Source organism: Aythya fuligula, chromosome Z (genome assembly GCF_009819795.1).
Source record: "Aythya fuligula isolate bAytFul2 chromosome Z, bAytFul2.pri, whole genome shotgun sequence".
Lineage (NCBI taxonomy): Eukaryota > Metazoa > Chordata > Aves > Anseriformes > Anatidae > Aythya > Aythya fuligula.
The window spans coordinates 8,571,986-8,585,146 of NC_045593.1; the positions used below are offsets into that span (position 1 = coordinate 8,571,986).

Here is a 13,161-nt window from a genome sequence, read left to right on the forward strand (position 1 = left end):
CGTTTAAGTTTGGACCCAGTTTGCCTCTCTTTACATCTTAATCATAGAATGGACCACAGAATGGTTTGGGTTGGAAAGGACCTTAAAGCTCACCCAGTGCCACCCCCCTGCCATGGGCAGGGACACCTCCCCCCAGCCCAGGCTGCCCCCAGCCCCATCCAGCCTGGCCTTGAGCACTGCCAGGGATGGGGCAGCCACAGCTCCTCTGGGCAGCCTGGGCCAGGGCCTCACTGCCCGCTGAGTAAAGAATTCCTTCCTAACATCTAATCTAAATCTCCCCTCTCTTAGTTTAAAGCCATTTCCCCTTGTCCTGTCACTATCTACTCATGGAAAGAAGGAAAACAGATTGGGTATGTTCATAGGAAAAATAATGGTTAGATTGATAGGTGGCAACAGAGCAAAAACTTAGATTTTTTTAGACTAGAAAGAAGGATTAGAGAGGATACAGATGAGTCCTTCTGCTGGACCCTGTCTCAAAATTCAGTCAAGCCCCTAACAGCTAATGTGATGTCAGCCACTGGACTCTCCAGCAGCAGAGCATGAGTTGAGCACAGTAACTGGATTTTTCAAAGGAAGAGATAAAGCCTGCATTACAATTTACTCACACCAAGACAAAGCCCCACACTTCAGCATATTAGGTGTTACACGGGCACACACCTTCCCAATGTTCAAAAGTGCATTGGGAATGAGAGTTGGACAAAGAGAAGAAAAAATATGAAGAGAAAGAAAAGTACATTAGTTCCCCTTCAGCAGCTGCAAGAGTCAAGTAAGAGACCGAAATTCTGAACTGCTCAAGCAAAGCTTGGTTGAAATGCCTCAGGAGTTAATCATATTTTGTCACTGGTTTCCATGCAGACAGAATTTTGCCACCATACACCTGCTCTCATGCAGGCAGTTATGTACCAATCTATTTCTGCCCACCATCCTGCAATAAGCATGCAGGAATTAGTTCCAACTACCATCATTCTCGTTCATAAATAGTAGCAAAACAAGGAATGGTGAATTATAGCACTGGTCAAGTGAGATCTTTATTATTCCAATTATTTACTATAAGACAGTCTTCCTGGAAAACTTTCAGCATTGTGCTGGTTCTTTGTCTTCTCTGATATAACAGAGTACGTCCTACTGCGTGTAAAAACCCTCTATCATTACCACGACTCGAGATGAGAATTATGAAGAGTTTTAAAAAAGTGACGAGGTGAGCGGAATTAAAGTTCAACTTCCCTATTACTCTGCAACGGACTTCTAATTACATCCAATAAAAATATGATTAGGTTTAAAAATAAAAGAGAACTAAGTATAAAATAATAGTGTTCCACTAATTTTACTTTTCAAAATTAATGTTGCTGCACCTTCTATTTTTCTTCAAAGAAATGTCAGGCAGAAATATCAAACTGTCCTCAGGGAAAAATCACAGCATCTGAGATTTAAGAAGAATCCCATGCTCAAATGAGTTAGTGTACTAGTATTCTCTAGGGAGCAGTGTATTATGAGGAACAATGTAATAAAAGACTTTTTTAAATATTAGAATATACCTCTATATATCAACAGTGGCAACAGTGTCCGAATAGCTCTAACAGCTGACAATTTGTAACCAGGCTTCCCAGCAATCTACTCTTTATGACACCCTTAACTAGACATTTTCTAACACAAGGTAGGATAAAATAGGGTTGCAAGCATGACGAACTTCAGAAATTACTAAAATACTGTATAGCAAGAAAACCTATATTGGTACAAATTATTATCAGGCAAAACGGTCCACTGGATGGGGATAATCAGAGAGAAAATATTCCTAGCTGCACCAGAGACTTATTGCGTGACCTTGAACAGGTAACTTAATCCCTCTGCCCATATTTTCCTACATAAAAAGAAAAAGAATAAAGGCTGTAATGCTCACCAATTACTGCGCATATAAAATCTGTGACAAAAGTACTTCATTAGTACTTAAGAACTTGCATTTTGTTCTAGAAAAAAACTTAGCCTTTAAGTTCTCAGTGTGGACACTAACTTTTAGCCTAAAGGACCTAAGATCATCTCACAAGGTTTTCTCTTCTAGTGTTGTAAGAAAACCTGCCACGTGTTCCTCAGTTTTAGAGGCATTGTGTAAGAAGCATATTTCCAGAAACTCTGAAGGGTAAGGGACACAGAGTGGAGGGGGAAGAAAAATCTCCTCTCTCAAATCCAACTTTATTTTTAACATCATTTGTCTTCATGAATGAAACTACCACTGGAATGAAACTCAGAAAAACCTTTTGCTAAAGTTGAGAAGTTTTCATAGTTTCAGTCTCTCTTCGAAGAATAGGGGGAACATGATTTTATTTTACTTTAATTTCTTAAATTTGGCTAAGTAAATTAAAATTGCAGTGGAGTCTGTTGCTCTAAGAGGAAGACACAGGTAAATGCAGATTAGCATGTTTCAGCCACAAGACCAGCGATCTGCTTTTAACACAGAGTTCCATGTAAAACCTTACTCCTAACAAATGACACTACAACGACTCATAGCAACAAAGTTCCTTATTTCCAAAAGACAACATGTATTTATTTAAAAGCATGTGATACAAGCAGCAAACAAAATCTAGCCCTGTGACTATACTTATATGGATGAACTGCTGCAGGTCACAAAACTTTGGCTCTTGTTTTCATTATGTTCAGGGGATTTAGGATCAAGAAGCAAGAAAAAACTGATCAGGCTGCCTCACTCTTCATACCTTTTCCAGCAAAAAAAAATTACCTTATGCAAATATTCAGTTCCATAATGCAGTTCTACATTGCTTGATGTTAATTATAGGAATGACTCTCCTTAAACATAATGCATTTTCAGGTGATGCTTATTCTCACCTGGCAAGTTCTTTAATTAAGTTTGCAATGCGTCTCTTGTCCTCAGGACATAAATCCTTTAAAGAAGCACTCTTCATTCCTCCTTCATTAGTGACCTGAAAATTGAAAGCCACATTTTAGAAAGTAATCTTTAAAGAAGAGCAAGTATTTCATAAGACATTAAAAGCATTTCAAGACCTAATAATTAGAAACTGAAGGTAGACAAATTCCAACTGGAAATAAAGTGCATATTTTTTAACTGTAAGTACAGTTCAGTGAAACCAATTACCAAAATTGTGGAGAATTCTAAGAGACTTGTAACTTGTAAAATACAAGCTACTGGCTTCAATAATAAACACGTTGAATGAAGTTTCAAAACCTACACCACACATTAATTCATACTAAAGTTAAAGTGCAATAGACTTATGACTTGGAAACCTAGTGCAGTGACATACAATACCAGGTTCAAACTTTATTGTATTGGGATCCTAAAATACAGAGTAAGAAAAAATGCCCTTAGCATTATGACTAAAGCGTACAAACAGCAAAAAAAAAAGGTATATAGTATACGGCTAGTAGAAGGTAAATCCTCAGCTCAAACAAATTTTTAATACACTGAAAAGTACAGAGTCCTTTGCACATCATTATCATTTGTTTTTAATCACTAATATGCTACCTTCACAATTTACCACCCATTCTAAAAAGGAACCTTTAATATATTCCAGGTCTTCTATTAATGCATTCCTTTATTACACTGAAAACTGCAGTATTTGTTACCAATGTCCACCAGAGGGCATATTGCTGTTCGCATTTGCAACAGTTCTTTGTAGTGCCTGGTTATTGTTATTATTACCTATTTTGGGTGTTTCCAAGTGGGAAACAATTCCTAGTTCAAAATTGCTTTTATTTACCATCAGTGACTCAGTTCTTTATTGCTAGCAATAAACACAAAATAATAATCCCAAAATGACTGCAGTAATAACAGCTATGCTAATCTGCCCAAGATTTTGACAAGTTTAAATATTTCCACTTAATCTGACTTTTATTTCAATTTAGACTTTAACAAGCCTACAAACATTATAAACCTTTGCAAGCACATACAGTCCTCAACAAGAGATACAAGAAGGCTACCAAATGCTGTGCAGCTTGGCCGAGCTAGCACAATACAGCACTGAACAACCTCTGAACATAGAAAGCAAACACTGGGCTTATCTGCCCTCATTAGCAGTAATAGCAGCTGATCTACACACAGCAGAGAGGAAGTGCGCCTTTCCACTCTTAGCTAATTGCTTCTTGAACAATGGTTTGAAACAATTAAAGGACTGTGAAGTTTTCAAAAGAAGTGATGATTTTAGAGTCAGGTTACATCCACCTGACCCTGCAGTACGCTCTTATTTTAACTTCAATATGTTTTCCTTGAAAAAAAGAAAAAAAAAAAAACAACACAATTTCACAAGGCAAATCAGATTTCAGTGGTTTTCAAGGGGGCATTTGATTTCACAGTTTCCTTCCCAAACATATGCTATTTACAGTCACACAAATAGAGAAAGTCTTTAACTTAACTGAATTTAACTTCAACTAAACATATGGTTGAAAGATTTCCATTTCCTATGCTAAAATGCCTGAAAATTATTTTTACTCTTTTTTAGCAGCTAGCTGATGGAACCTCTTCAAAAGAAAAAGACATTTTTCAATCAAAAAAATAAGTCAGAAGCTTTATTACATTAGTAAAGGAGATGTTAACAGAAGGTACCTCAAGCTCTACCCCAAACCCATGCACATACTGTCAGACACAGACTTATGGGATGAACAGTAAAAACTGAAAAGTTAAGTGCTTTTTTGTATTATCCACAAGTATGGATAAATGGCACAGAAAAAATTCTTCAAGGCAAGCTTGTATCTGCCTTAACGCTTGTCAAAATGAAACTGTGGAATTAGACACAGCAACAGCTCTACCATAAAAAGGAGAAGACAAATAAGACAGGGTCCAAGACAACAGTCACCTTTTTCCAGATTTCTGTCCTTTCTATACATGCTTTTCTATACAACCTATGTTTCATAACCCAGTATTTTCAAGGGAAAACACACTACCTAAATGGAAGATTTTCTTCCCTTACAATCCACATGTTAGAAGATGACAACATGCCTGAAAGAAGTAGATGAGATCTCTCAAAGAGGAAGCAGGAAGATAGGAAATTTTAATCATAACCAGTAAACCATTGATCTATTGAAATTATCAGGAAAGTTGCAGAGCTAACAAGACCTTTTTGACGACTTATCCCAAACTCTCAACCCACTATGTTGTCCTCAAGTCCATCTGAATGAAGAGAAAGGAAACTAGTTCTGCTAGGATTCATGCTAGGGAGAAACTCAATCCATTCTTTTCAACAGATGATTCCGGTAAATAATAATGGTGAGCTACCTACCAGTACAGCAGCACAAAGTACATCAAAATAAAGCGATCAGTTCTCCCCAGACATGCAGATCCCTAGCCACACCTTGAGGAAAATTAGTCATGAAGACTCCTTGTGAAAAACGGTATGAAACCTTCCTCATCTGTAACAAGCAAAATGTTTTGGTTCTGTTTGCTTCAAGCAATTCAGAGCTTATCTTGAAAGAACAGAGTTTCCATGAGGATTTGACATGACAAGAGAAACACAGAAAGTTTAAAAAAAAAAAAAACAAAAAACACAGAAAACAGTAAAAGCTTTAAGCCCATCTTATTGTCAACGTTGTTAAAGCACATCTGAGTCTCAAATCACGTTGTAGTGTATTAGGAATTATATAAGAACAACAACAAAAAAATCTACCCCTACAACTCTCACATGGAAAAGGGAAATAAACAAGTAATGCTAACAACACAGAACACAACAGATTTTGAAGTGAGACATGAAGGCATCTATGAGGCAGGGGGGTTGCAGACGCTTATGAAGAGACCCATCTACATAAAAATTCTGCATAATGATGGCTTTCTGTGAAATTTCTTTGCATGTCACTTAAGTACAACATTGTTTGCAAAGTGGAGGTACGTACCAGCCTCCTAAAGGCAAGCACTGATAAAAAGAGATATAGACTGGGAGGAGTCCAAGAGGGGTTCAAAAATGAGTACTAGTTATCAGTGTCTCATGCTGTGGAGAACAAAGCTGCTTATGGATTCAAAGAGCACTGGCTCTGTCAAAGTAGTGAGAACAGCATGATCTATCTTCACAATAGAGTTTTGAACATATGTGTGAGGCACACAGCATACAGAAGACAGAGAGGACATCTTAACCCAGACACAGAACGAGATTTAATGCATTTTAATACAGCAGTGAACCAGATACAGGCATGACAGCGTGCTGGAGGGAAGGGATGCCATCCAGAGGGACCTGGGCAGGCTGAGAGGTTGGCCTGTGAAAACCCTCATGAAATTCAACAAGGCCAAGTGCAAGGTCCTACACCTGGGTCAGGGCAATCCCAAGCATGAATACAGGCTGGGAAGAAAATGGATTGAGAGCAGCCTTGAGGAGAAGAACTCGGGGATAAGAAGCTGGACGTGAACCAGCAATGTCTGTCTGCAGCCCAGCAAGCCAGCCGTGTCCTGGGCTGCACCCACAAAGCATGGGCAGCAGGGCAGGGAGGGGATTGTCCCCCTCTGCTCTGCTCTTGTGAGACCCCACCTGGAGCCCTGCACCCAGCTCTGGGGCCCCCAGCACAAGAAGGACATGGAGCTGTTGGAGCAGATCCAGAGGCCCCGAGGATGCTCAGAGGGCTGGAGCAGCTCTGCTGTGGGGACAGGCTGAGGGAGCTGGGGGCGCTCGGCCTGGAGGAGGGAAGGCTCCAGGAGACCTCACTGCGGCCTGACAGGGCCTAAAGGGGGCTGCAGGACAGCTGGGGCAGACTCTGTGTCAGGGGGTGGGGTGATAAAACAAGGGGGAATGGCTTTAAACTAAGAGAGGGGAGATTTAGATTAGATGTTAGGAAGGAATTCTTTACTCAGCGGGCAGTGAGGCCTTGGCCCAGGCTGCCCAGAGGAGCTGTGGCTGCCCCATCCCTGGCAGTGCTCAAGGCCAGGCTGGATGGGGCTTTGGGCAGCCTGGGCTGGGGGGAGGTGTCCCTGCCCATGGCAGGGGGGTGGAATTAGGTGGTCTGTAAGGTCCCTTCCAACCCAAACCAGTTGGGGATTCTATGAAAAGTTTTAGACACTGCCAGCAAGTACAAATATAACAAATCCTAACAGCTTACTGAGGTGCTCCAGATGACTGCTAGGCAAGAGTCAACAGTATTTGAATGGCTCTCACAGTCAATATACTACCCAAATCGTGTCAGAAAAATGCCATCTCTCAACAGATTTTGGAACATCACAACACCTGTCAGAACACTAAATAGCCTTCCAAGGGAAACCCCACGGCTCTGAAACTTCTAACACAATAAACTCTAAAAGGGTCACTTAGTGCCACAGGAATAGGCCAGATAACACACTGAAGCACAGCCAAAGATAGTATCAACTGGCAAAGCTACTCCCATTACTCAGATGCATTTTAACTTTCACTATCAAAATTGGAAAGTGATTTTACCTTGTTACATCAGCAGACACGTCAAAAAGGCCTCCAAAAAGAATTTCGCATGTTCTAAATGATAAGACTAGACCAAAGAAATGGAATAGACTGAAACACTGCTTGTGTGTTTGGCAACTAACGCACCGATTAGGAGCTATTCTAAGCCTCTTTCTCTCTCTACACACACACACACACACACAGAGGTATATAAGACATTTCACATGGCCCTGGTTGCAAACCACTTATGTAAATTAGCACATTGAGCTTTTGTTCTCCTTAAGTTAGCAAGCTATCTCAGGGGAAAATTAATTTCTGCCAGCAAGTCGCCACGTAAATGGACAAAAAAGTTAAGAATTTGCAGGAGCAATAGTGTTAGAAGTTTTCTATCTAAAGATTTTCAGATTTTACCAACATTTTTCCACTATGTGCACTCTTCAAAGCAAGAAAAAAATGCCTTTACTGACCTGCTGCCCTGTCAGATCTCCTGTGCTTCTAACAGGATCCATGGAAACAGAAGCAACAGCTACAGGCACCTTTGGCTTAGTTTCACTTTTTTGACTCTTTGGCAAATACCTTGTTCTTAAATTTCCTTTTGTAGACGCTCCTGTAGATGAAAGACAAGTAAAACACACAGATTATGAAGTCCAACGGGAACCTTTTTGTGCCTCCTGCAACAGGCCTTCTGCAAATTCATTCTTGGCTTAGCAGCTCTTTTTGAAAAGAAAGAGAACTTCAGGTGTCTGCAGTTCCCCCCAGACTCTCTCCCCATACTAAATTTTGTTAAAATGGAAATATGAGCAGGAGAAAAGAGGTGCATGAGACTGAACATCCAGACACATTAATATGGAAGTAAACTTTAAAACCTGCATGTTGTTTTCTGACTGAGGTTCAATGCAAAAAGCAGCGTTTAAGGTGAAAAGCATAAAACTGAGCTGCTGTTTTGACACTCAAATACAAATAGGAACCAAACAGAAGTAACATTGTTAGAAGTACGACTCACACAATAAGCCATTTTTTTTCCTGTTATAACGCCAAGCTGCTGATTGCTCAGACTAACCATTCCTGTCAGGACCACACATATGAGTAAGGTTACACCGCAGTGCACGCTCCACAGACCTCCTGTAAAAAGCTTCCTGCCGTAATTGGAATTAGTTCACCCCTACCGCAGGTAAAAACATGAGAGCAGTGCAAATCCTCGCGGTGCAAGTATAAAGTGTCAACACTAACACTCACACTAAAACCTCCCAAGGTCAGATGAAAACCAGCAGCTTCTTGGTACTGCATGAAAGATCAAGTCTTGACCGTTCAGAGGTGCAGAAATTTTGACCAAAAAAAATCAAACACTGTATTTATACCACAGACTATACTCCTCTGGGGAATGAACTTTAGAAGTGTGTCAGCAATTCAAGTGAAAGAACTAAATTACAGACTTTAAAATCTCTGCGCTCGGACACAAGGGAAAATGTTCCTGACATTCTCCTCATAAACACAGGAGTGGAAGAGAAGTGGAAAAATGTTACACAGAGTGAATCATTTCCAGCATTTTGGATCCCTGCTTTTTTTCTAGGACACAATGATTAATAACCTAATATCGCTCGGCTTGAATTATACCAGCAACTAAACACACACAAAGATTTTTTAATAGAGCTGCTTGCCCTGTAGGGTGTTTTTGTTTTGTTTTGTTTTGTAAGGGTAACCATGCTACTCCAAAGGTGGAGAATAAGGGTTCCTAAAAGTTTATAACTGCTTAACGGCTGAACGCATGCTGTACATATACACAATTTTACTTGAGTTAATCATCTGCAGCCATATTTTCAGGACATGGTGTCACTGTAAAAGTTGTCCTTATGTTTGACAACAATTAGAAAATTCTGAAGAAGGGAGGCTAACACTCATTATGTCCCCAGGGATGTACACAAGTATGCGCTCAGTAAATCAAGATTAAGAGAACTGATTACAAAACAATTTCATTTTTTTCTGTACACAGTGAATCTTTATTTTAACCGTTCTCTTCAGAACTTACAAACGACCTCAGAATCTCAAATGCTTCAACATTCCCTGGAAACCACACTAAAAATTCAGCTTACCTTACAGGCTGAATAAAACTATGCTGTACCTGCAATAGAAACAACTCCCCTGAAACTGTTCATACGATACCACATTATTATCTAAGCAGCAGGGCATAAATCCCGTGCTATAATCCTGTATGTCCCATTACAAGTTAAAGTACTTGTGATGACTCTGTACCTTAAACACTTACGTACACAAATCACATAGCTGAAAAAACACTGCACAGTTTAGCAATCACATGAAAAAACAGCTTTGTTTATGGCTATTAGAAGTTCATACCTGAAACATACACCATTGGCTGTTCTTCATCAGAAACTGCAGGTAGCTTTGTTAAAGGAAATAAACACAAAAGATAAAGGGAACAAACACAAAACAAAGAGCTTGGCCCTTTAAACACAACTATAAAAATAAGTATTTTGCCCTTAATCTTAACAGGCTGTTGATAACAAAACAGATTGGCAACACTTTGGCAGAACTGGAAGCAGGAAAGACTTGACTAGGAAGCAAAAAAAAAAAAAAAAAAAAAAAAAACACAGATTGCTACAACAAAAAGTGTTACTTTTTGTAAAAAGTGCGTTGACTTTTAGCCAGTTAAGATTATCTGACAGGTCACCGTCACAAAAGAACCCAGGGACCAGTCCCAGTTGTAAGGGCAATTACTAAGATAACGAAGTAATAATATTTATTTAAATCAAGAGTGGGTTATCTTTATGTAAGGAACCCCCTGATATGTAGGGAATACAAACTTCCAGAACAGCACATAATCACGCTATGATGAAATACTACGTTTTGTATGGCACAGTCTAGGAAATGTAAATGAGGATGAAGACTGAAGCTTTCAAAGGAAGTTGGTCATTGCCTTCTGACCATCACATGACAAGTGCCAGCTGAAAGCCTGAGGACTTGTCTTCTTCAGCAAGATCAAAAGTTGGTCTGAAACCATTTTTGTTGGTAAGTTATCTCAAGAACTTTGAAACAATCTAGCACTTTAACTACTGAATTACGTGACTGCAGAAAACACTCAAAAAATGACAAAGGACCAGGCACAACGTTACTTCTGTTATGTTAGAAGTCCCTGAACTTCCAACCTTGCCTCCCAGAAGTCCCCAAGAATAGGACTCAGCACAATTCACACAATTCAGGGAAGGGTGTAGACTACAGCACCTTCCTTAAAGTGACACCTTCAGTTAGCTGAAAGTACAGATTTTTTTATTCCCACATAAGTTACCAACTTTATGACAAAGTGAAAAGCAAAAGCACAGCCTCCTCCACTAACATTTCATTAATGGTACTTTCCTCAGCCTTAAAAATTTGGCCTATTAGCTCAGTTACTTAAGTTCTGTACTGTTTACAGATAAATGTGTATAAGGCTTTGCACAGTTGTCTCCACACAGTAGAGTTAAACTGTGAAAATCTTTCAGCTAACCTGTACCAACTCTCTCTCGAAACTCCCGCTTTAACTAAAATTTGATTTTGGTAGTGCCATCTCAGAAACCTAGTTTAGTAAGTTACCTCACTGCAGAGAAAAATTAGCAACAGTCCAGAAGCTTTTATCTCTGGACAGCAACTTCAGTTCCATCAATCCTCACTATCCTCGCACAAGTGATACTTGGCACACTGGAAGGGCTTGTAATCACAAGCAAGAATCACTTGTAATCTTTCTGATCCACATTAGCACTTACAAACAATTACCACTCAACAGTCTTAGACCAGTTGGAGAAGAGCTTCCCCTGGTACTGCTGTCATTCATCTCTCTACAAACACTGACAGCACTTTTGTCCTCACCTGTAAGCTGCTGCCTGCTGTCTCTAGCTGTCACAACACAGTCTGGGGTCATGCCATGAACCAGGTGAAGAAACTGAATCAATTCTAGAAGTAAAGCATCGTGCCCCCTCTTCCCAAAAAGCACCAAGGTCGATCAAGCCCCAGTCTGGATGACAGCCCAGCCCAAACAGCTGTGTCAGCAAAGCTATGACAGCAGCCTGCGGGATACCGAAAAGACCTTCCACTCTTACTGCTACCAGAAACAACGAACCTCAGCACAGGCAATTGCTTTCTCAGCTGGCGTATGGTTAATCTGTGTCAACACATGGCTGTAGGAAATAAAACAGATTTGCCTAAACAACATTTGGCTTTTGAAGCTTGCCTCCTTCGTTGGCCCTGCTGAGGGTAGATGCCTGGTAGTGGGACTACACAAAGCTGATGCTGTTTCTCCCCTATGCTATCAGGACCACCCTCCCGTGAAGGTTTGCTGCCTCGTGTATCAGGACAAACCAGAGTGAGATCAGTCCTCCTTAATCATCTGGGCTGAAGGCTGCAGTGACTCAGGAGCTGATTCACAAACAGGTCCAACATCCCCGTCTCGCAGTCAGACTGGGGACAGCACCAGCACCAGCCATTTAACGTTAACTCACTGCCACGCGCCTCTCAAGACTCCTCACGGGCTGACTGTACACGTTATAAACCTACTAACACCCCTGGTAATGCTCAAGGCAACAGCAGTCACCACGGGCATCGCAGAAAATGATCATCTCATGGTGCTCACGGTCCCCCCACCGCAAGCCAGACACACAACAGCACAGCAGGCTGCAGTCTGCCTTGCTATGCTGTAAGTATTTAGCAATTATAGAGGAGCTCAGTTTTTCTAAGCTACTAGACCAGTATCATCAGTTCATTTCAAACTCAACCCTCTCTCTCCTTTGAAAGCATCCACTATCTTTTGTTCTTGGGATGTGTTTCGGGGCATTCAAACTTTGCCAGGATTGGAGGCAGCGCTACCTCCTCGCAGAAGCACGCGAAGCAGAGACGGTTGCCAGCAAGATCCTCGTCCCTCGCAGCATCTCGGTGCGTGGGGGCACTGCTCCGCCGCCTGGGTCAAGAGGCCGCATTTGGGGACGGAGGCAGCCCTGGGGGCTCGCTGACAGGACTAAAAACACGGGGTCACAGCAACCGCCTTGGGGTAACGCTGCTGCAGCAACAACCCTGGTGCGTGGCCACCAGCCTTCACCCTGTCCCAGGGCAGAGAAAGCTGATGTGTGTTTGTTTTGTTTTGTTTTGTTTTTGTTTAAGAAGTGTGAGTGTGAAGCGTACCAGGATTTATGGCAGGGTGCCCCTGCGCAGCCCAGGGCAGGTCAGCCCGTCCCGCCTGGGCGCTGTTTCGGGGTGCGATCTGCCACAACCTCGGCAGCCCTGCCCCTGCAGCCAGCCCTGGCTGAGGGACCCAAACCCAGCTCCACACCCCCGAGCCCCAACATCTCAGCGCCTTTTACAGCCCCCCAGGGACGGGCACTCCACCGCCTCCCTGGGCAGCCCGTCCCAGCGCCTCACAGCCCCTCGGTAACGAAGTTTTCCCCAACATCCACCCTCACACAGCCCTGGCGCAACTTTACCCACTCCCCCTCGCCCTGTCACCGGGCACGGGGCGGCACAGACCGCCCGCAGCTCGCCACAGCCCCCTTTAACGCCCTTACACCGAGCTTTGGGGTCCCCACACGCAGCTCGCAGCGCGCAGAGCCCCCGGCTCACAGCGCCCCCCCCCCTCCCCCCCTTCCCCTCATGGCGGCCCCCCCGGCCCCGCGCCCCCCGCCCCGCGGAGGGATCCCGCTGCCGGCGGAAGGATACCGTCCCGGCTCCAGTACACGTCCCCGCCCGGCCCGGCGGCCACCTCCGCCATCTTGAAACAACCGCCACTCCCAGCCTGCCCCCCGCCGCCCCCCCGGCGCTCGCCGCCCATTGG

At 42.5% G+C, this 13,161-nt stretch overlaps 1 protein-coding gene across 1 annotated transcript in view; it reads right to left on the reverse strand.

Moving 5' to 3' along the window:
- Positions 1-13,103, reverse strand: part of KIAA1328 (KIAA1328 ortholog) — a 171,013-nt gene extending 157,910 nt beyond the window's left edge. The window contains exons 1-4 of the mRNA XM_032206577.1: positions 13,047-13,103; positions 9,705-9,740; positions 7,820-7,959; positions 2,839-2,933 (exon numbers count right to left, since the gene is read on the reverse strand). Of these exons, the coding sequence (XP_032062468.1) occupies positions 2,839-2,933; positions 7,820-7,959; positions 9,705-9,740; positions 13,047-13,098 (323 nt within the window). The 5' untranslated portion in view covers positions 13,099-13,103. The remainder of the gene's footprint in view (positions 1-2,838; positions 2,934-7,819; positions 7,960-9,704; positions 9,741-13,046) is intronic.
- Between the last annotated feature and the right edge of the window lie 58 nt (positions 13,104-13,161).